The 22,495-nt window shown below is 43.6% G+C and overlaps 3 protein-coding genes across 10 annotated transcripts; 1 reads left to right on the top strand and 2 right to left on the bottom strand.

The window, feature by feature from the left end:
* Positions 1-498: 498 nt before the first annotated feature.
* On the bottom strand, positions 499-7,618 carry LOC123164443 (receptor-like cytoplasmic kinase 176). Its single transcript, XM_044581933.1, has 13 exons — positions 7,524-7,618; positions 7,247-7,327; positions 6,170-6,490; positions 5,923-6,058; positions 5,654-5,796; positions 5,440-5,563; positions 4,398-4,749; positions 3,587-3,629; positions 2,086-2,125; positions 1,502-1,641; positions 1,287-1,352; positions 800-917; positions 499-647 (listed from the first exon to the last, which is right to left on the bottom strand). Exons 3-13 carry the CDS (start codon positions 6,428-6,430, stop codon positions 499-501), a joined length of 1,572 nt encoding a protein of 523 aa, XP_044437868.1. The 5' UTR covers positions 6,431-6,490; positions 7,247-7,327; positions 7,524-7,618.
* On the bottom strand, positions 6,702-11,491 carry LOC123164442 (pentatricopeptide repeat-containing protein At4g15720). 7 transcript variants are annotated; one of them, XM_044581931.1, is made up of 4 exons: positions 11,202-11,491; positions 8,579-10,858; positions 7,529-7,694; positions 6,702-7,201 (listed from the first exon to the last, which is right to left on the bottom strand). In XM_044581931.1, the coding sequence occupies exon 2, from the start codon at positions 10,740-10,742 to the stop codon at positions 8,955-8,957; it is 1,788 nt and encodes a 595-aa protein (XP_044437866.1). In that variant the 5' UTR covers positions 10,743-10,858; positions 11,202-11,491; the 3' UTR covers positions 6,702-7,201; positions 7,529-7,694; positions 8,579-8,954. The 7 variants fall into 7 exon arrangements, with proteins under 7 accessions (XP_044437866.1, XP_044437861.1, XP_044437865.1 ...); XM_044581926.1 differs by having other exon boundaries at positions 7,524-7,694; XM_044581930.1 differs by having other exon boundaries at positions 6,702-7,327; positions 7,524-7,694.
* Positions 11,492-13,905: 2,414 nt separating this feature from the next.
* On the top strand, positions 13,906-16,497 carry LOC123165533 (F-box/FBD/LRR-repeat protein At1g13570). Of its 2 annotated transcripts, none has more exons than XM_044583200.1 (5): positions 13,906-14,061; positions 14,183-14,284; positions 14,730-15,605; positions 15,702-15,863; positions 15,966-16,497. In XM_044583200.1, the coding sequence occupies exons 2-5, from the start codon at positions 14,189-14,191 to the stop codon at positions 16,287-16,289; spliced, it is 1,458 nt and encodes a 485-aa protein (XP_044439135.1). In that variant the 5' UTR covers positions 13,906-14,061; positions 14,183-14,188; the 3' UTR covers positions 16,290-16,497. The 2 variants fall into 2 exon arrangements, with proteins under 2 accessions (XP_044439135.1, XP_044439136.1); XM_044583201.1 differs by having other exon boundaries at positions 14,186-14,284.
* Positions 16,498-22,495: the final 5,998 nt, after the last annotated feature.

Consider the following 22,495-nt stretch of genomic DNA (forward strand, 5'->3'; position numbering starts at 1 on the left):
CAACTAAACAGTAGCTAAACCCAATTTCCCCATCTGAAGTGTATAAACTGAACCATGCCGAAAAAACCAAGAGATTCTAATCCTGCAAATTATACAAACCTCGGGGGAAAATTTCCGATGATTCTTTCCGACCATAAAAAGTTCTTTTGAAAACTTAAAAAGTCCCTTAGAATAAACAATTTACATACATGATACTTGGTTGAATATTTCTTGGTTAGACGTACAAGTCCTTACTTTTAGTATAAAAGCACAACCAACTATACTCCATAACTCAACAACAGCGACTCGGAAACACATCAGCACAAGAAGAATAAACTTAGATGGCCTTGAACGAACTAACGTTTTACTTTTAAGTTGATGCATGGTATCAATAATAAGAAAAATAATGACCACACTGATTTCTTAGATGTTCTGTCACTGCTCTACCACCATTTTCCCTATGCTTCGACCTCCCTTCAACAAGATTCCACTTGGAAACACATCGGTACAAGGAAATCATCATGGTGGCAAGCTGCTCTTGGTTTCTAGCACACATAGCTGGAGCGCATCAACTGGGGCTAACTTCAGACTCTTACGCTTCGCTCGGAGGTCAGCCGCGGCGGCCTTGATGGTGAGGAACCTGGCGAGCAATGCATCCTCCTCGTTCCCTGCAATTCCATAGCGTCGCAAGTGTATCGTGCTTGTTGAATCCAGTACAAGATACACAAGCGGGATGATTTAAAATCGAATACCCCAACAAAGTAAGTAGTTCCCCTGTTACATGGTTAAAGAATGGTGTTCAGGCACATAGAGGACACACCTGACGGCGAGACACAGCAGAGCAGATCATGAGATGCATTATTTGGTATGAGACTATTTGACAACAACAGCAAGTGCATAACACAATGTGCTCCCAGGACAACGTATTTTGGTTGAGTCTGCCATATTGAGGTAGGGTCAACCAGCATGCCAAGTAAACAATAACCATTTTCACTCTTCGGAGCTTGATGGCATCACATGGTGGCGAGCGCCCATCGGCCGCCTGTACTATATACTCCCTCCATTTACTTATACAAGGCCATTATGGAATATACGTTTTATATCAATATAAGGCCACCAACAGTAATCGAGGAAAGAATTAATTATACTATTTCCTTGTACAAGCAACTTGTTTAATACTTGCATGCATGTAGTCATAATGACACTAGCTACTTCCTCCATTCAGTTTCCTTGCATGCATGTTACGTATTAATGATCCCGATAAACGAAAAGAAAAGTTGGCTTGTCAATTATGCATTAAATTTTACCTTAATACCTGTAATTTGAGTTTGTGGCCTTGTATATAAAAATGAAGGGAGTACTAACTGCGATGGCTGCGAGTTCATTATGCATATCAGATATCAGCATATGACTGCAGTAGTTGATAGCTTGACTGACATGACTACCTTATATGAGGAGAAGCAGCAGTAACTATTATTTTTAGTGTAGACCTCAAGTATGACATAAAAAGGGGACCACGTACCAAATCCATCAAAAGAAGCAAGAACAATCTCTTCAGGCAATGAGCTGGAAACCTCTCGCCAGCCTTTTGAGTTAGCTGTTGAGCTTGTAAATAGTCACCACACTCTTCACAAGTCCAAATAAAAGTACACGGTTTTAAGCCTGCCAGCGACAACAAAACTAATATTATGATCAAGATTATGTACATAAAAATTGTGTAAATAAGCTCATGGAAAACAAAATTCAATATTCTCATCAAGACAACAACTCAAAAAATGAGACATCGGAATTTGTTGGACCAGTAAGCACAAACTGCATAAAACATGTGGTGCTAGGTACTTGGAGACCGTTGATGAACAGTACGACAGTACCTGCAAGGCACACTGTTTAGACTCCATGTTCATTCACATGCATCTTTATGCTCAAATGATATATGATATACTATATAGCAGCTCGCGACTATATCAACATAATGTACTTAGCAGTAAAACAGGCTTAAAAAACAAGGTCGTCGTTACAAATATATACATTCCACAGTGAAAATCCAGTCAAAATGCAAATATCCACAATAACGGGCCATTTTGATACTAATGCTTGGGATTCTACCTATATGACATAAGGGTCGAACCAAGGCAACAAGCCATAGCTGCGATTCAATAGAGCAAGAACACAAGTTACATAGCACCAGGGATGGCAAACAATAGAACTAGTAAAACGCATGTAAGTGCCATCATGATTACATGAACGATTTAAAGAGATTGCCCCTACCGATCATAAGATTTTCTGACTCAACTAAAAGTCTGGAATACCCTTAAACAAGAGTGAAATGCATTGTAGGTCCCTAAACTATTTCAGGGTTGTCAATGTAGGTCATCAAACTATGAAAATCGGCATCCAGGTTCTCGAAGTGCAGTAAGTGTGCCATTCAGGCCCAAAATCTGCCTGACCCCACCTGGCCGGCCAGCTGGCGCCGTTGACCCGTGGCATGTTAGAAGGGGGGCCCACAATGTAACGGCCGCTGACGGGAATATGCGAATAAATTCAAATTCATAGTTTCAAAAAATGTTCGTGAATATGGAAAATGTTCATGACTTTAATAAAATGTTCATTAGTTTATAAAAATGTTTGAATATGGAAAAATGTTCGAGACTTTATAAAATGTTCGCGATCGATGAATTTGAAAAAATGTGAACAATGAATTTGGAAAAAAAATCGCGACCTTAAGAAAATGTTTGTGAACAACAAATTTTATTAGAAAAGAAAATATGTTCACGAACAATAAATTTGAAAATATGTTCACGAATAACAAAAAAGTTCACGAATATGAAATATATGTTCGCAACTTAAAAAAAACTATTCACGAACAATAAATTTGAAAATATGTTGTGCAACCACAAATATTGTTTGCGAACATGGAAAAAAATTCGCCAATTTTAAAAATATTCGCAAACGGTGAATTTGAAATAAGTTCGCAAACAATGAATTTGGAAAAATATTCACGATTTTAAAAGAATGTTTGCGAACCATAAATTTTAAAAGAAAAGAAAATATGTTTGCAAACCACCCCATATTGTTCGCGAATGATAAATTTCAAAATATGTTCATGAACTACAAAAGATGTTCGCGAATATGTAAAAAAATGTTCACGAATGACGAACGGGAAAAAAACTTTGCACAAAATTTCATAAATGTTCATTATTTTTTTCTCAATAGTGATTTTAAAAATTTTATGAATTTAAAAATGTTCACGGGTTTACAAAAACGTTCTGAGTTAAAAATGTTCGTTAATTTGATAATATGTTTGTGAATTTACAAAATTTCCGTTAATCTAAATGATCAAGGTTTCAAAAACTGTTCGCAAATAGTGAAAAAAAGTTCACGAACGAGAATTTTGAAAATGTGTTCGCGAACCACAAACTAATGAACATTTAAAGTCGCGCACTAGAATTTTGAAAATGTGTTCCTTGGAATTTATTTGAATTTATTTGCATATTTCCGTCATCGGCCATTACCTTGTGGGCCCCTATCCGACGTGCCACGGGTCAACAGCAACAGCTGGCCGGTCAGGCAGGGTTAGACAGATTTTGGACCCAAATAACACACTTACTGCACTTCGAGGACCTAGATGCCGATTTTCATAGTTTGAGAACCTACATGACACTCATGAAATAGTTTAGGGACCAACAAATGCACTTCACTCCTTAAACAGTAATGAGATACTAATCTAACTATGAATTATGAAGTGCCAAAAGCCATAGACAGTCCCAGTTCCTTAAACTCCACCACTTTAACCTTTTTTTAAGATGAGTTGAGTAACTTCTAAAAGAATTCAAATGATTGTTGGACTAAGTCAGAGTCAGACCCATAGTGTGCAAATGTGAACGTCCATCTCTATGGTCAACAAAATCTTGCTTCTGACTTACTTCTGAAATATGTTAAGATTTGTTATGCAACTCCAATATTATCCTTTTGACTTTCTTGTGGGCTATAAATAACCAATTTGGAAACGGTGAAATTCTTATGAGAGAAATGTTTCTAGGTGGTAGAATTTCAGCATTTCTGGGAGGAAACTTGTACAAGATAACCAAACAGTTAGAAATATAGTAGTACAGTTCAGTTCATAACTGATAACCATTAACATCAGATCTGATTACCATGCATCATTGATCAATCAATCCATGGAAATAAAACAGTTTTGCAAGCTATTTTTCAGCTCAATTCTAACGGGAAACCAAAACTCCACCAGTCATCAACTCATCATCCTGCCTAAACAAGCAAAAAATAATGGAAGTCCTGACTTTGCAAATGCAAGAAGGACTAATAAATCATCTCTCATTACAATGAACCCTTCATCAGTGCTCATCGGTGCAGCGCCGAGCTACGTCTGCTGCTGCTGCTGCTGCCTGCCACCGCCACACATCCTGAAGAAGCCGCAGGCGCCTCCACCAGTCACCACGGTCTCCTTGTCGTCCTGGAGCTGCTCCAGCACCGCCACCACCTGCTCCATGCTTGGCCGGGCTTTCGGGTCGACAGAGATGCACTTGAGCGCCAGCGCAGCAGCCTTCTGCGCGCTGCCAAGGGGGTACTGCCCGCCCAGCCGCGCGTCCAGGATTTGAGAGATGCGGCGCTTGCTTGTCAGGTACGGCGATGCCCACTCCACCAGCTTGTGCTCGCCGGCTGGCCGGTTCTTGTCCAGGGCGCGCCGGCCGGACAACATCTCCAGCAGCACAACGCCGAAGCTGTACACGTCGCACTTTGTCGTCAGATGCCCTGTTAAACCAAAGGTTCAGAAAGGACTAGCAGATAAGCAGTCCAACTAGATACTCCACCAAGGGTTCAGTTTCGATAGACATCAAGATCATTTTTTTCCTTGTTCGTAGTCAGATGTTGCAGAGGAGAAGACAACGAACCACCTTGGATTGACCCAACATGGATTAGTGTATGCATTAGCAGGATTATATGGGTATTACACTATACAGCTCATCAACTAAAAGAACAAGTAATGGCCGCCATTGACCTGTTGGTACAAAGTACATGGACTCCATTATGGATCAATCACCTGCTACTCCCTTAAATTAAAGTGCATATACCTATGTAGATGGTTGTGATACTTAATTAATCAAAACGTTTAGCGCATGTGGTGAAGGGGCCCAGTCAGGTCTGAAGCCATAATTTTTTTCAAAAAGTTGTGTTGCACCTAACTAATATGAGTATATGGCGTCCTCAGCACCAACTCAAGAATTTTAATAGTGTTTTTGTCTCATAGTGGTTCATATACCATACCTACTGCTTAACAACATCATCATCATTCAACCCTGACAAGCAAACTATCATGCTCAAAGCTTTAACAGAAGAAAATAAAACCGTTTCAGCGATACCAAGCATGCTACATCTGATCATGGCTTCGAAGACAAATTAAGCTCTGTGTTCATTTAATTTACTTTAATTTAAATATTTTACCTGTATCAAGGTATTCAGGGGCTGCATATCCATATGTGCCCATGACCCTTGTAGAGACATGACTCTTATCATCAGCTCGCCCATCCCTCGCCAACCCAAAATCAGACAGCTTTGCGTTGTAGTTCTGAAATCAGTCAGTCAACACAGTTAGCATTAATAAGGTACTGAACAAATTGTTCATTCATCAAATTAGAAGGAAAGAACAGAAACATACCGAGTCAAGAAGAACATTTCCCATCTTGAAATCACGGTAGATGACATTGGCCTTGTCGCTATGTAGGAATGCGAGCCCCTTGGCTGCCCCAAGAGCAACATTCATCCTCAGATTCCATGACAGTGGCTTGAAATGTGAGCCCCCTACATCATAATTCAACCAAACTTGTTATTATATCCCACTAACTAATCTTTCATCCTCGGTAGTAACTAATTTGGGAGGTGTTAGCTGATCAATGGAACGCTAGAATAAGGCTAGTTAGTAATTACTCCTGAACATATGGTTCTCTAAGCTTCCGCGTGGCATGAACTCATAGACGAGTAGGTGCTGCACGTCTTCGAGACAGTACCCTAGGAGCTTCACCAGATTGGGGTGCGACAATTGTCCAAGGTAATTCACTTCAGCCTGCACATAAGATTCAGAAACTAAGAACATATTATTCGATAATAATGTATTCGGAAATTTGGAGAACTGAAGAGATGAATGAATTGGTATTGATTGGTAGTGAGCACTGACCAGCCATTCCCTGTGGCCCTGGATGCCTTCCTGGTTGAGCTTCTTAACAGCAATTGGCATGCCAGTCTTGTCGCCGCTGGGCGGGGCAAAGGTGGTCTCGTCGACCCACCCCTTGAATACCACCCCGAAGCCACCTTCACCGAGCACACTGTCCGGACGGAAGTTCCTAGTGGCCGCCCTGAGCTCCCTGTAGGCGAGGTTGGCCGACTGGAGGATCTCGCCCTCGCTCCGAGAGGTCGGCTTCACAAAGCAGTTACTCATGGCCAGCGATATATCAGATCAACCAAACTCCACGAAGCAGCAGATGGATCGACCCCCAAACTGAAGCAGGGGAGAAATTAGAAGTTGAGACCTTTCGCCTCTGATGGCGGATGGATTTATTATAGCCATCTGAACGCGTAAGACTGATGGTTGACTACTGAGTACTGACTAAACATGCACAAAGAGGTGCCCAGCTGAGCTTAATTATTAACTCCTCAACTACTACAACAAGCCAACAACTGCCACCACTAATCTTATATTCAAGAATTAATGGACACAAAAAGGAGGAGATTAATTAAATTTAACTACATTATGTTAAAGCAGCAGGCACCGACTGGTATGTTAGATAACCATATAGCAGTGTAGTACTATACTGCGATCACATTATCATGGACTCTTCACCACTGTACCGTACGTGAAGGGCCTCATCCATGATCCACCTAACTCTTTGTTAAGCAACTAATGACCTATCTGCAGTTCTGTGTTGCACTACACAAAAAGGAGCCCATGTGTACATCCATCGTAGCTAGTTGACCTTTGTTAATTCCGGCACGTGTCTGCCTTGGAAGCTTCTACATGGTGGCTGGCTCCATCGCCACAAGTTGTAGCACATTGCTAGCAGTACTGCATGCAATGCATCCATCCATTCATTCGATGTGACCACCAGTGTAAGCTCTTCGGCGCATACATAGTACAATGTACAAGTGGCACCAACATCGTGTTCAACATAGGCCGCAATGAAATGGAGTGATGGCCAAAGAACGGAAGAACCTATGCAAGAAAGGAGTCAGCTGACAGAGTTAGGCTTCCACATACCACAAAATCATGTTGTTGAACTTCAGCAATGCACCCAACATTTTTCATGAACCACCACCAAAACAATATGGAAAGGCTAGGCTGCAAGAGAACATATTGGTTTATATAGCACTAGTACGTGAATAATCTTGGTTTCATCTAAATTTGTCTGTGTTTATGCATATGACTGCAGTAGCTGATAGCTCGACTATCATGACAGCCTTCTATGATGAGAAGCAACAGTAATAACTATTTTTAGTTTAGGCCTTAAGTATGGCATAAAAAGGGGATCACATACCAAACCTGTCAAGAGAAACAACAACAATCTCTCCAGGTAATAGGCTGAAACCTCTCGCCAGCCTTTTGATTAGCTGATGAGCTTGTAAAATATCCATTACTCTTCACAACTCAAAATAACAGTATTCCAGCTGCCACTTTCTCAGACATTCTGGTGGTCACCTTCTTAACCCTGCCAGAAACCACATGCAGTCACTCATTCAGAGTTTCAGATCAACAACAAAACTAATATTCGATCGAGATCATCTGCGACTGTGTAATTAAGCTTAAGGAAGACAAAATTCAATATTCCCATCATAACAACTAATCACACAATGAGACATCAGGATTAGTTGGACCAATCAGCACAAGCTACATAAAGCATGTGGTGCTATGTGCCTCGAGTTCGCTGATGAACAATGTGTACTCACACGGCACATGGGTTAGACTCCTTAGTCCTTACTCATCTGAATGTATCTTTATGCTCAAATGATATATGATATACTCCCTCCGTTCCCAAATATAAGTCTTTTTAGACATTTCAAATGGACTAGAACATACGGATGTATGTAGACATATTTTAGAGTGTAGATTCACTCATTTTGCTCCGTATGTAGTCAATTGTTGGAATCTCTAAAAAGACTTATATTTAGGAACGGAGGGAGTATTTAGCACCTCGAGATTATATCAACATAACGTACTTAGCAGTAAAGCAAGCTTAAAACATCAATGCGTCGTCACAAATAAACAATAAATACACCCCCACCCCCACCCCCCAGTCTAAACCTTAAAAAAATGCAGATATGCACAATCACGGGGCATTCGACGCGACCACTCGGTACTATTACATGGCATAAAGATCAAACCAAGGCATCAAGCTATAGCTACAATTCAACGGGGCAAGACCAAAAGCTACATAGCACCAGGGATAGCAAACAACAGAACTAGTAAAAGGCATGTAAGTTCCTCCATGATAATATGAATAATTTAAAGAGATTGTCCCTACCTATCATAAGATTTGTAACTCAACTGAAATACTCTTAAAGAACAATGAGATACTCATGTTGGCAACTGTACCAGGGTATGAATTATGAAGTGCCAAAAGGAAGAGACAATCCCAGTTCCTTACAGTCCACCACTTTAGCCTTTTGGGTTTTGTAAGATGAGTTGCATTTCTTCTAAAAAGAATTCAAATGATTTGTTGGACGAAGTCAGACTCATATTGTGCAAATGTGACAAGTCCATGCCTATGGAGACTTGGAAGAATATCAAGATTTGTTGTGCACTCGAACATTTTGACATTGCCCTTTGACTTTCTTGTGGAAAAATGTTGTTTTCCTTCTGAAAAATGTTGCCGCTGACATCTATTTGAAAACTGAGAAATTCTCTTCAGAAAAATGTTGTTTCCCTTCTGTATCATAAATTTAACAATCACATTGATTTCAGCCTTGAATCACCAGTAGTCATTGCAAGAACATGACCCCAACTTGAAGTGATGGAATCTATTCAGATCCCTCACAACGAACTCGCGCTCCATAATGTCACTTATGAGCTTGAACGCGTCGTGACAGTCACAGCACATCCTCAGGTTCTTCATCACCCTGATGGTCATCCCCTTGGGGATAACCAGCAAACCAAACCCCAAAGCCAATACCTCACTGTGCACTCCAACCATCTCGCCTTTCCCGTCCTCTCCATCCTCCTCATGAGCATCAAAGACTCTGGTACTACCTAGTCCACCCTTGTAACCCTTCTCCCGCATCTTACCCTCTAACTCATCAAGCAACATCATCACTTCACCTGCCCTTGCACCGGCGGGTGATACCAATCCGGCGTAGAACACGTAGGGTATGTCCTTTATCTCAATCCAGCTGCACCCAGGATCTTTCTGTATGCCACGTCGCCTCATGTTCGACCATACAGCAGCAGCATTTTCAGTCTGGCCGGCTGAAGTGTATGCATTTGACATCACTACCAGTGCACCTGCTACATCTTGGTTGAACTCTGACACTCTGTGGGCAGCCATGGTGGCTAGATCTAAGCGCCTATGTGTCCGGCAAGCGGACAGCAATGAGCTCCACAGCATGAGGGCATCACGGCCTTCAACCTGCGCTTCGTTGGCCAGCTCAAATGCCTCCTCGAGCCGTCCTGCTCGGCCGAGCATGTCAACCGCACAAGCGTAGTGGCTGGCGCATGGATGGATGCCATATTTGCTCTGCATGGACTGGAAGAGATGGAGGCCAGTGTCAACAAGACCTGAATGGCTGCAAGCATGCATGACGCCAAGCAGTGTAACACTGTTCGGTTGCACATGTCGATCGATCATCTCACTAAAAAAAGTGAGTGCGCACCTCCCAAGACCATACTTTGCTGCTGCCACGATGATGGAGGTATAGCAGATGACCGATGGATGCTCAATCCTGTCAAACACCTTTCTTGAGTACTCGTAGAATCCACACTTGGAGTACATGTCAACCAAGGCCACAACAATCACGCCATTGCATCCATGCCCAAACCGAAGGACTGTTCCATGTACAGACTTGCCAACCCCAAGCCGCCCAACGCCTGCACACGCATTCACAACGCTTGACAGCATGAAGTGGTTGGGAGCCATGAAATTACCTTTGGTTCTGAACTCAGCGAAAAGTTGGATGGCTTCACGCCCAAGCGCATTCTGCGCGTATACAGACAGCATCGAGCCCCATGAAACTGCATTCCTCGCCGGAGCAGCCATACCATCAAACACTGCACGTGCACCCTCCACATCTCCGGCCTTGCCATACATGTCAACGAGTGCAGTGGCAACAACAGCATCAGACGCGTAGCCCTCAACCTCAGCACGGGCATGCACTTTCCGCCCAAGTCTGACATCAGCAAGGCGTGCGCATGCGCTGGCAGCAGTCGAGAAGGTGAAGGCATTCGGTGGCACACCGCTGTGAGACATGTCACGGAGGAGGGAAACAGCCAGGCAGGGTCGGCCAGAGCTAGAGTACCCAGACATGAGGGCTGTCCAGGAGATGACGTCCCGCTCAGGCATTCCATCGAACAGGTCACGGGCGCAGGCAGTGACGCCGCATCGACAGTAAGCAGCGATGATGTGGTTGCAAGAAGAGATGGCGCAGGCTGTGCCGACCTTGAGCAGCTTCGCATGGGTGGCGGCCACGGACGCGTGGTCGGTGGCTGCACGTAGCAGGTGGATTAACAGCGGTGTGACCGTGGCTGTGGTTGATGATGCCGCCATGGGAGTGGATTGTCATCCAAAGGTTATTGCCTTCCATTCTCCCTGAGGATCAGCCCGCCCCTAATACCTCCTATTAATACCATGTATAAATGTAGAATTTGGCACAACTGCTACTTCTGCATGCAATCCCACACAAAAAATAATTAGAAGGACTATTGGACAGTCACTTGATACAAATTGAACATTTGAGAACTTGTATACTAAACAATGTACAGATCTGCCGGTAAATATACAGATTACCCTTTAATCAAAATCACCTATAATGCAATCAGTTGAAGCCGCATTTGTTTTCCTAACATTCGAAAGCCCACTATCCAATGTTTCTAATTTCATCAGCCTGCGGCAAATTTACGATGCCGTGGTAAACTAATCTGGTTAGCAAGTCGCGGCAACACATGGCACTGAGTTGATATGCACGAGCTAGACAGGCATGGAAACAGAAGGGGAAAATCGAGTTACCAAGGCGTGCGGCGCGGCGTCGCTGGGCAGCTCCGTGGACAATCAATCCTGCTCGGCCTGTCGGGTCCGCGCCGGATTGGGAGTGGACGCGCCTCACGGAGATGTGAGGCGCCGCCGGCACGGTCTGTGGCCCGCTGCCGCGACGCAGCGACGGTCTGTGAGGTGCGGCGGAGGCCTGCTGGGGCTGGGGAGCGCCGGGGCCGGGGCCTGGGCGACGGCAAGCGGCGCCTCCCCTTGGGACTGGACGAGCAGGCGATGGGGTCGGCGGCGCGTGGCGGCGGGAGGAGATAGTGGCAGGGGCGGATGGCTGCTACTGTCGTTCTTCGGTCGACAGTTCAACACCCCCCTTTCAGGTAACGAACGGCCGTGATTGAACAAGGAGAAGAGGCATGGATGGCCCAGATCAACTTAGTTACGTTGAGGGGGGGGGGGGGGGGGGGGTTGTTTAATTTTCTGTTATTTACGTTGGGGGTAACTAGGAATTGTCCCATCGAAAATGCCAAATGAAGACGGAGCTCCATGGAGGCCTTTATTTGATAACTTCAAAATTCAAACTTTTCAGTTTTAAAAAATTCTAAAAATAAATACACATATGCCTAGATACATAATGTATGTGTGTGCAAATTTTTAGGTCGAAATACAATAAAATGTGAGCTACACAAAAAAAGACAAATCTGGGGCTTTTTAGCATATGTATTGTTCATCTTTAAAGTCCATGATTTTGTTTTTTTATGCAGCTCGCAATTTAAGGTATTTCATCCTGAATTTTTTTTCACACATACACTTTACATCCTTGCATACATGTGTAATTTTTTTCAGATTTTTTCTAAACTGAAATTTATGAATTTTAAAATTTTCAAAATAAAGGGCTCCATGGAGCTCGGTCTCCAAAATGCCCTACTCCCAATTACTAATATCGTTTATGCTAGAGAAAAGTCCATATTTTAACCCTCAACTAACAACACGGTTTAATTTACAACCCTCGACTCCGGAACCGGTCAAAATGCACCCTCAGCTAACCATGAGGTTTAAAAATCAAACCTCATCTCGGTTTTGACCAAGTCAAGTGGTTTTGACTACTGATTGGGTAATGCCATGTCAGCACTATACTGGTCAAATTATTTGACTGGTTAGCCGAAGGGGCCACATGTCATAGTCTAAGTATTTTCTAAACAGATTTGACTGCACTTAAAATAAATGAATTGACACATGGTCAGTGGCTGATTAGGAGGGGGGCTAACGGGCGATTAGCCCTAACCAACCATCTCCCACCGACAAGTTTCAACGCCAGCGGGCGTGGGTGCATGGTGGCGGAAGTGCGGCAACTCATGGGAGTGGACCAAAGGAGGTGCGCGTACGTGCGCGAACTAGAGGGGAAGGTCGCACACGAGTGAGGAGCACGGGCCCCTACGGTCACCGGAGCGGCGCCGGCATCAACAGACCAGCAACTATGGAACTAGGCTAGAGGAAGAGGATGAGTGAGGGGAGCAGCGACGCAGGATTGTTGCTCACCTTGAACATGTAGGCACGTTCGGGGAAGCAGACGAGGGCACGGGGCATGCCGGCGGTCGCCGGAACGTGGCAATGCGAGGATGGCGCTCAGGGTAGAAGAACTTGGCAGGGAGGCGCCAGGAGCTGCGTGAAGATGCCATGGAGGCAAGGAGGCCAGAAGGGGCGCTAGAGCTTCGCCGAAGGTGGAGATCTGGGCGGCGACGACCTTCACCGAAGGCGGAGAAGACGTTGGCCGAGGCGACGATTCCGGCCGCCTCGGATCAATTCCTTTCATGCATGGGGAAGCTCCAAATGACGAGGCGGGGCGAAATGGCAACTCATGATGACGTGTTCACGTGCAGCTGGATATCTATGTGTAGGACGTCCTCTCTCTTCAACGGGAGACTACATTTGTGTCTGCAGCAAGATGTTTGTGTGACGACTCCAGCGATCTTGATAATCTGTTAGTACATTCTTCAGTAGACATATTATGAATGTGCACGTATTGGTAATTTGGTATGGTGCCTGTATATCCATGTTGTAATCGGTATTTTCAAAGAGGAAAAACCAACATTTTTGTTTATCTCAATGTTTTAAGGCATGTTGGTTCCTGGACATTTTGGCCCTAAAAGAAGCAACACTCTCGGTTTGTGGCTTTGTGCACTCCAGCGAAGAAAATCGTTCCAAACGAGAGTGACGTTTTGGCACATGGGAGCATATGCTTCCTGGATTTTAAAATATGTTTTAAACATATTTTGAAATGTCACAAAATTCTGACAAAATGATTCTCGCGTACATCTCGACATTATGTAACAAAATGATTCTCGCGTAGATCTCGACATTCTGTGACAAAATGATTCTCGCGTACATCTCGACATTCTACGTGCATACAAACTCGTTCGGTCGAAAACCGATAACATTTGTGTCACATGCAAAAAAGACAAAATTTAGTGTTAAAAAGGCTTTTCATGAAAAAAATTGTCTTTTTTACACAAGGCGTATAAAAATATCGGGTTTTCATGAAACTTGGCGTGCGTACATACAATATTGAGATGTGCGCGTCAAATTTGTGTTCGGGTTTTTTTTAACATTTTGAAATATATTTTTTGATGGTAGGAGCATATGCTCCCATGTGCCAAAGCGAATTTCCGGTTCCAAAACTTCTTCTAAAAAACAAACTCTCAAGGTTGCTCTCTCAAAAGAAAAGGAAAAACTCTCGGTTTGTGGTACACAGCGCTGGCCGCTGGTTGCTGTTACAGGGAAAGCGGCAGACTGGAGCAGCAACAGCGATGTGGCCGGAGCCGGCGAAGACGAAGCAGCCCCTGCTCCTCCTCCTCCTCCTCCTCCTCCTCCTCCTCTAGATCAGGAAGTAAGCTGCGCTATCATCCTCTCTCCTCTCCTCTCCCGCAGGGGTTTCTGACAGATCGATCGATTGCTGACGCGGGGTTCCTGTCGCCATTAACTAACCTGTGGGTCCTCCCTCACTGCAGCAGCCCATGGAAGAGGCCGCGGTGGCGGGCAAGCTGAGTAGGTTGGAGCTCCAGCGCGGCGCCGCCGACGCGCCGTCCTTCCGGATGGAGGACCTGCCCGTGGTAAGTGGCTGGTAACTTCCATTCCGTCAGCTCAGTTACTCTGTTTCCCCCCTACCATTACAGCAAGGGAAATAAAGTGTTTACTGAAAAATTTGATCTTTGGTGTGATGCCTGCTGTGTTCTCCACGGATCTGAACCTGTAGAGGGGAAATATTTGGTGTTCTGTTTGAGTCGTTGCCTCGGGGCTTCAACTACTGACCACTTCATGATTTTCCTGCCTCATGTTTTAGGGCATCTTGCTTTTAACTTGTTAATCAGGATGAATATGAATCAACTTTCTAAAAAGATCATCAAGGACTGAGTGAGACTACAGCAAAACAATTGCAGTTTGCATCGGATTTCTCTTTTCAAATATATACACTTTCATCCTCATTTTGTCTACCGGTGGCAGTGAGTTCTAGTCAAAATTCAACCCACCTATAGTTCATATCCTTTCTTGTCGCAGGAGGTTCAACCTGTTATAATGTCACTGCTGCCACTGGAAGAGGCCGTGAGGACAAGCATTGTTTCAAGAAGTTGGAAAATGCTCTGGAGATTCCACCGCGACCTATGTTTTGATGATCCCAGTGATCCCGATTCTGACACCGATGACGAGTTCGCTGCTCAGGATAGTACCAAAATAAAGCAAGCAAAGTTCATTGAGACTGTAGATTCGGTTATTCAACAACATAGTGGGATAGGAGTCAACAAGTTCAGCATCAGGTGTGGCCTGCACAAAGAAGACTCTGATCATCTTGACAGGTGGATTTCCTTTGCCACTTCATCAAAGGCGAAGATAATACATTTTGATCTGCTAATAATTGATGGTCCATTATATGGAGTTCACCACTTCCCTCTTGAGGCCTTAGATGCTCAAGATAGCTCATTTGTGCAGTCATTGTTTCTCGCTGCTGTTTCTATAAAGCCACACTCAGGAATATGTGGCTTTACAATACTCAGAAATCTTGTTCTGAAATCTGTTCAGATATTTGGGGATTTTCCTGGCTTGCTTGCAAAGTGTTCAGCACTTGAGGACTTGCAGACCATCGGCTGCTCTCGTGTTACTAGTTTAAGCGTACCACACAAACTCGATAAACTTCAACATTTGCTAATTGATAGTACAAGGGATATCAAGACGGTTGAGTTTCATGCTGTTGATCTTGCTCATTTTGAGTACAGAGGGGAAGTGATCTCTATAGTGCTTCATGGTTGCTCAAAATTAGAGAAGGCAACAATAATGTTTATGGCCCCTAAAGCAGTGACCCACACATTCACTGCAGTTCCAAGCATTTTGCCAGTAAAGATATTACATATGCAAGCTGTTATATCAAAATATCCACAGGTTGCCAAGTTTTTCTTTTTTTTGCTTACCTCATAGATAGTTCTTCAAAATTGGTGTTACTGTTATGTCATCTTTTTTGTCCGGGTCATGTTTCAGTTGCAGAAGCTGCCAGCAAGACCACAGGGCATGTTTATGCATTTGAGGCATATGACTTGCCAACTAAGTGTAAATTGTAGAGAAGCAAATTACGATAATGAAGTTCTTCAACTGGCCCATTGTCTGGATGCTGCACCCGGACTGGAGACATTGCACTTGCATGTGAGTGCAATTTTATTTATTTAGAAAGATTAATATATGGACCTTCAGAAAAGAACTGTACTTGGATTAGTTTGACCAAATGATTGCAATCTTCCAATGCAGATGTTTTATATGATATCCAGTGGTGTCTCCAGTGCTGAGGTGGCGGGTATGCGCCATGATCATCTCAAGACGGTCTTCATGAGCGGATTTCGCTGTTACAAGGCTCAGATTGAGCTGGCGTGTTGTATCTTGGGAAATGCTTGTGTTCTTGAGCAGCTGACGATAGAACCAAAGGTCACAAACACAATATGGGCGGGTAATTATTATGCGTGGAATAAAGGCCTCAAAAGAATTTTACCGAGGGTCTGTGAGTGGGCACAGATCACCTCGGAGCGCTTCAGTAAGGTGATCACCGTGTTAGGTGCGCCCCTTCACAGTGAGTAAACTATCCTTTCCCATATATGTACTACGTGCTATTGAATAATCTTTGGTAGGCAGTCTTGAGCATTTCAGTGTAACTGGGAGAAGTTTATTCGTTCATGTAATGCTTCTGTAGTGACTGTTTGGTTACTATTTGTGTGTCCCTCTTATCTTAGGGAGAAAAAAGAACAATTTATCTATGTGTGTCCAATGCATGTATTCCTTTCCGACCTGTAAGATGGTTATTTGTCCTGGTATGCTATCTTTGGAGCTACTGAAAGAACCTGAGTCGTGAAAATTCAAACAAACCTGAGTCGTGAAAATTCCGACCTGTAAGATGGTTAGTTGTACATTTGCCAACTCTTGAAAGAAGTGAAGCTGTAATGGGAGCTCACTGGTAACAAAACTTATACCACAAAATTTATGTATCGTTGGCTTTCCTATCAGGGAGTCCAAACCCCATATTTGGTCAAATCTGGAAGCTAAAAATTCCTTTGTAGATTTTGGTTTTAACATGGCAGGTTCTCCATGATAGAATAGAATCCCTACAAAAGAACAAGTACTAAATAGACATGGGCCTACTGATAGCACTTTGCTTTCTCATTGCTGTCTTTGTCTGCCCCTTCTATTCGGGAGGTTCTGGGTTGGAATTGGCACTCTGTATCAGTCCAAGACATGCTTACATGGCTCAAATCTGAGCCGACTTGGAGCATCGAGTATCTTTGGTTTGGGATTACAGCGGGTTTGGTGGGCTCTTTGGAACATCCAACTTTTTTTTTCCAACCGGGCTCGCACCCCTTTCCATTAATTTTGCAATCAACGGAAATACAATGTTCCAGTAGTTTTCCAAGACAACAAATCCAAAATAAGACTGAAAGGGGAGGAGCGAGCTGGAGCATCGACAGGAAACCCACCGCAAGAAGACCCTAAAACGGATCAACCGCCATGGGACGAAAACCTGACGACACTGACTAGCCACTACCCTAACCACAAAAGATAATAGTGCGAAACCTGAGAGGCTACATAGCCTACTCAGGGCATAAAGAGATAATCCTCCAAAATCACATATCACTCCAGGACGGGCATCAAACCCCAGTGGACTGGAAAACGAGCAGGTTAGCCGATCTGGATCCCATCTCCATCCTTCAAAAGTATCACACCTCGCGAGTGAGACCTGTCCGCCAGAGCTGCTGCCGCATAAGCCAATCTCTTCACGCCCGCCTGAAACTTCGACCTATCTTCTTCTTTCAGCAGTCCTGCCCAATACAACATAAAAGAGCATGCACTGAAAACAGCCTCCAGTGGAGAACGAGCATTATATTTGTCAAAAGTGACTTTATTTCGAAGACACCAGATCCCCCAACACAAAGCAGCAATAATCATCATGTAGAACCTTTTTCCACCTGGGAAAAATTTATATAACCACGCCCAACTTTGCCATAGAGACCGTGGGCAACAGGATGCTCCAGCCGTGAGCCCCAGGGTCCCCCAGACTGTTCGAGCAAGAGGACATGTAAAAAATAGATGGTTTGCAGTTTCTATGTTAGTGCAGAAAGAGCAAAAGGATTCCCGGGCCAATTCCTCTTCCGCAAATTATCCCGCGTAAGCACAGCATTTGAAATAGCTGCCACAGAAATATTTTGATTTTCAATGGGATACTAGCTTTCCAGATCCACTTATAGTTAGGACCAGCTAAATCCCTCTCCAACCATTCATACACAGATTTAGTGGTAAATCTTTTGTTCTTGCAGAGATTCCAAAACACAGTGTCAGGGGTAGTGTTTAAAGCATATTTTTTTGCCTTAGATATCACCCACTCCCACTGATCGTTAACCTCTCCAAACAGCCTGCGCCTGAAGCCCAGCTTGTAGTTTTTTGCCACAAAATCAGCAATAGTCCCATCCTGATCATGACACATGCTGAACAGGGTAGGGAATTTTTCACACAAGGGCGCAACATCTAACCATGGGTCATGCCAAACCCTAGCCAAGTTACCACTATTAATCTTGACAGCCCTTCCTGCCATATATGTTTCCTTAACTTTCATAATCGCTTTCCAGCAAGGGGAATCCGAAAAACGACTACGAATATTAGCCACAGTTTTGTTTTTGAAATATCTGGCCCGAATAATTTGCTGCCACAACCCATCTTTAGTTTCAAGCTTCACCACCACTTAGTTAACAGACTAATGTGCTGCTTATGGAGGTCCTTGATCCCCAACCCACCTTTTCTTTTGGACCGGCAAACCCTAGCCCATTTCACCATATGATAAGCACGTTTTTTGTTCTTTCTTTTCCAAAAAAATCTTCTCCGGTGTTTATCCAGTTTATCAATAAAAGTCTTGTTAAACAAGAACATACACATAAGACAAGAAGGGATCCCATCCAAGCTCGAACCTAACAAGGTGAGCCTAGCTCCAGATGAAGCAGCATAGGCTATCCAGGCATCTAGTTTTTTTATCATCTTAGCATCCAGGAAATCCAACTCTATATTCTTCAAAGTGGAGTAGGAGATCGGTGTACCCAAGTATTTCATAGGTAAAGAACCCACCTGACACCCAAACATCTCAGCATATACTGCATCAGTCTCATTATCCCCTCCTATAACAATAATTTCGCTCTTGTCGAAATTAATTTTCAATCCGGACATGAGTTCAAACAAATAAAGCAATAGTTTCACATTAACAACTTTATCTATATCATGCTCGAAGCAAATGACAGTATCATCTGCATATTGCAAAATCCCCACTCCATCCTTTATAAGATCAGAAGCCAACCCTTTGACGAGGCCATTTTTCTGGGCCGAGGTCATCATCTTAGTTAGGCATTCTGCCGCAAGATTAAACATGAACGGAGAGTGTGGATCACCTTGCCTGACCCCTTTAGCACTCTGTATATATGGTCCTAACTCATCATTGATCTTAACACTAACCATCCCATTCCTTAGGATCTGATTTACCCATCCACACCATTTTTGGTTAAAACCACGTTTAACATGACATTCTAGCAAAAAGTTCCAATTGACTTTGTCATAGGCTTTCTCAAAGTCAAGTTTGAGAATCACTCCTTTTTGTTTTTTGATATGAGTGTAGTGCATAATCTCATGTAGGGATAAAATGCCATCTACTATATGCCTCCCCTTGATAAAAGCATTTTGCTGTATGCTAAACAGTTTATGTGCATATTTTCCAGCCCTAAGGTCCATGACCTTGGTAATAAGTTTGTACGGACAACGCAATAAACAAATTGGTCTGTATTGCTGTATTCTACTAGCATCAATCGACTTAGGCAATAAGGTAATAATGCAATAGTTCAACCTTTGCACATCCAGTTTCCCCTCATAGAACCATTCAAACAGAGCAAATAGGTCCGGAGCTACGACCTCCCAGCAATGTTGATAAAATTCAACCGGAATATTATCGGGCCGAGGTGCCCAGTTAGATTTCATGTCGAATAGGGCTTTTTTAATTTCCTCAATAGAGAAGGGTTTAGTCAGTTCATCATTGTCTTCAGAAGATATCCTTTCCTCATGGGACCAAAGATTTTCATCAATACGGCAAAGGTTACCAGTGGCTGGTCCGAAGAGATTCTTATAATATTCAGTAGCATGCGCCAGGAGGTTCTTAGTCCCTTCAACAATGATCGCACCATACTCCAGTGAAATCATGGAATTTTTCCTCCGGCGGCCATTTGCTACCTTATGAAAAAAATTAGTATTGTTATCTCCTTTCAGGAGCCGTCTCTGAGTAGAGAATTGATGCCAATACAACTCTTCCTCCACATACATGTTACTGAGCTCTAGCAAAATTTCCAGTTTTCTAGTATAGGCCTGTCCACATAACCCAACAGTCTCCTCAAGCCCTTCCAGCTCTTGCAGTTCGAGCTTAATGATGTTTCTTCTGATCTTGTTATGCCCAAAAATATTGGAGCCCCACCCTTTAAAGAATTTTTTACTTCTCTTCAGTTTTATGTTCAGAGTGTCAATAGGGTCCTCGGTATATACATGTCTCAACCAAATTTCAGCAACCAGAGGCAAAAACTCTGGGTTATTAAGCCAATTGTTGTCAAACATAAAGCACCTATTACTTGGTGCTCTAGAGGAGGCCAAACCCCCATTCAACAACAAAGGGTTATGGTCAGATAACTCCCTCACTAGCTTACTAACTGAAACAAGAGGATACAAGCCCTCCGAGTCAGATGACATTAGTATCCTATCCAACTTCTCCAGGGTAGGATTCTCCTGCTTGTTAGACCAGGTATAACACCCTCCTGACATACTGATTTCTCTAAGCCCCAGAAGGTGGATGACTGGATTGAACACCTCAGAAAAATGGGACATGGGGGTTTTCTTGTTCTTCTCTCCACTATGCCTAAGGATATTAAAGTCTCCTCCCACCAAATAAGGAATGCGGGTACTATTGCACATACTAGACAGTTCTGCAATGAATTCTGGTTTATTTTCATCCTGAGCTGCTCCATACACCACTAGCAGGGCCCAGTTGCATTTCTTACCTTTATCAAAAAGGTCCATTTGAAGGACATATTTTCCATGTTTAACATTGATAAGATCAATTTTTTCTTTATTGACACCACCCAAAATACCTCCTGATTTACCCCTGGAAGGAATCCCTTCCCATTTAAATTTACCTTCAGGGTCCAATTTCCTAAAATAGGAAGGATTATATGATTTTTTCATAGTCTCTTGCAGACCAATAAAATCCACATCATTGGCATTAATGATATCAGTGAGGCAGGTAGACATGCCTTTCTTGCCTGCCCCCCTACAGTTCCATAATAGTCCTATCATTTATATCTTGCAGGTTTCCCCCTCTCCCTAGTAGGTCTGCCAGGATTCAGGGCAGACTTACCATCTTTATTTTTTATCTGACTCCTCGTTACAGGTCTGTCCATATCATGAGGGGACAGGACCTTCACTTTTTTCCTCTGTTGAGCATGTTTCCTTTTTTGTCTAGACTGTACCAGGATATAAGGCTCATCATCGTCTACATTTTCATTATCCCAAGTTAATAATAAGGGGATATCTGTTAGAAATATGCCCTAGAGGCAATAATAAATTGGTTATTATTATATTTCCTTGTTCAAGATAATCGTTTATTATCCATGCTAAAATTGTATTGATAGGAAACTCAGATACATGTGTGGATACATAGACAACACCATGTCCCTAGTAAGCCTCTAGTTGACTAGCTCGTTGATCAATAGATGGTTACGGTTTCCTGACCATGGACATTGGATGTCGTTGATAACGGGATCACATCATTAGGAGAATGATGTGATGGACAAGACCCAATCCTAAGCCTAGCACAAGATCGTGTAGTTCGTTTGCTAAGAGCTTTTCTAATGTCAAGTATCATTTCCTTAGACCATGAGATTGTGCAACTCCCGGATACCGTAGGAATGCTTTGGGTGTACCAAACGTCACAACGTAACTGGGTGGCTATAAAGGTGCACTACAGGTATCTCCGAAAGTGTCTGTTGGGTTGGCACGAATCGAGACTGGGATTTGTCACTCCGTGTAAACGGAGAGGTATCTCTGGGCCCACTCGGTAGGACATCATCATAATGTGCACAATGTGACCAAGGAGTTGATCACGGGATGATGTGTTACGGAACGAGTAAAGAGACTTGCCGGTAACGAGATTGAACAAGGTATCAGGATACCGACGATCGAATCTCGGGCAAGTACTATACCGGTAGACAAAGGGAATTGTATACGGGATTGATTGAATCCTTGACATCGTGGTTCATCCGATGAGATCATCGTGGAACATGTGGGAGCCAACATGGGTATCCAGATCCCGCAGTTGGTTATTGACCGGAGAACGTCTCGGTCATGTCTGCATGGTTCCCGAACCCGTAGGGTCTACACACTTAAGGTTCGATGACGCTAGGGTTATAGGGAATAGATATACGTGGTTACCGAATGTTGTTAGGAGTCTCGTATGAGATCCCGGACGTCACAAGGAGTTCCGGAATGGTCCGGAGGTAAAGATTTATATATGGGAAGTCCTGTTTTGGTCACCGGAAAAGTTTCGGGTGCTATCGGTAACGTACCGGACCACCGGGAGGGTCCCGGGGGTCCACCAGGTGGGGCCACCGGCCCCAGAGGGCTGCGTGGGCCAAGTGTGGGAGGGGACCAGCCCCAGGTGAGCTGGTGCGCCCCCCCCCCACCAGGGCCCAAGGCGAAGAGAGAAGGGAAAAGGGGAAACC

The sequence above is a fragment of the Triticum aestivum genome, chromosome 7D (genome assembly GCF_018294505.1).
Source record: "Triticum aestivum cultivar Chinese Spring chromosome 7D, IWGSC CS RefSeq v2.1, whole genome shotgun sequence".
NCBI lineage: Eukaryota > Viridiplantae > Streptophyta > Magnoliopsida > Poales > Poaceae > Triticum > Triticum aestivum.

What these genes read in the sequence shown, in the direction of transcription:
- LOC123164443 (XM_044581933.1), bottom strand. Translation starts at nt 6,430, where the DNA reads ATGAGTAACTGCTTTGTGAAGCCGACCTCTCGGAGCGAGGGCGAGATC. An exon ending in AGAGAACCATATGTTCAGGA is followed by an intron (nt 5,797 to 5,922) that starts GTAATTACTAAC and finishes ATTATGATGTAG; the next exon opens with GGGGCTCACATTTCAAGCCA. An exon ending in GCCTGCGGCTTCTTCAGGAT is followed by an intron (nt 3,630 to 4,397) that starts GTGTGGCGGTGG and finishes AGTGTCATGTAG; the next exon opens with GTTCTCAAACTATGAAAATC.
- LOC123164442 (XM_044581931.1), bottom strand. Translation starts at nt 10,742, where the DNA reads ATGGCGGCATCATCAACCACAGCCACGGTCACACCGCTGTTAATCCAC.
- LOC123165533 (XM_044583200.1), top strand. Translation starts at nt 14,189, where the DNA reads ATGGAAGAGGCCGCGGTGGCGGGCAAGCTGAGTAGGTTGGAGCTCCAG. An exon ending in GGATGGAGGACCTGCCCGTG is followed by an intron (nt 14,285 to 14,729) that starts GTAAGTGGCTGG and finishes TTCTTGTCGCAG; the next exon opens with GAGGTTCAACCTGTTATAAT. An exon ending in TGGAGACATTGCACTTGCAT is followed by an intron (nt 15,864 to 15,965) that starts GTGAGTGCAATT and finishes CTTCCAATGCAG; the next exon opens with ATGTTTTATATGATATCCAG.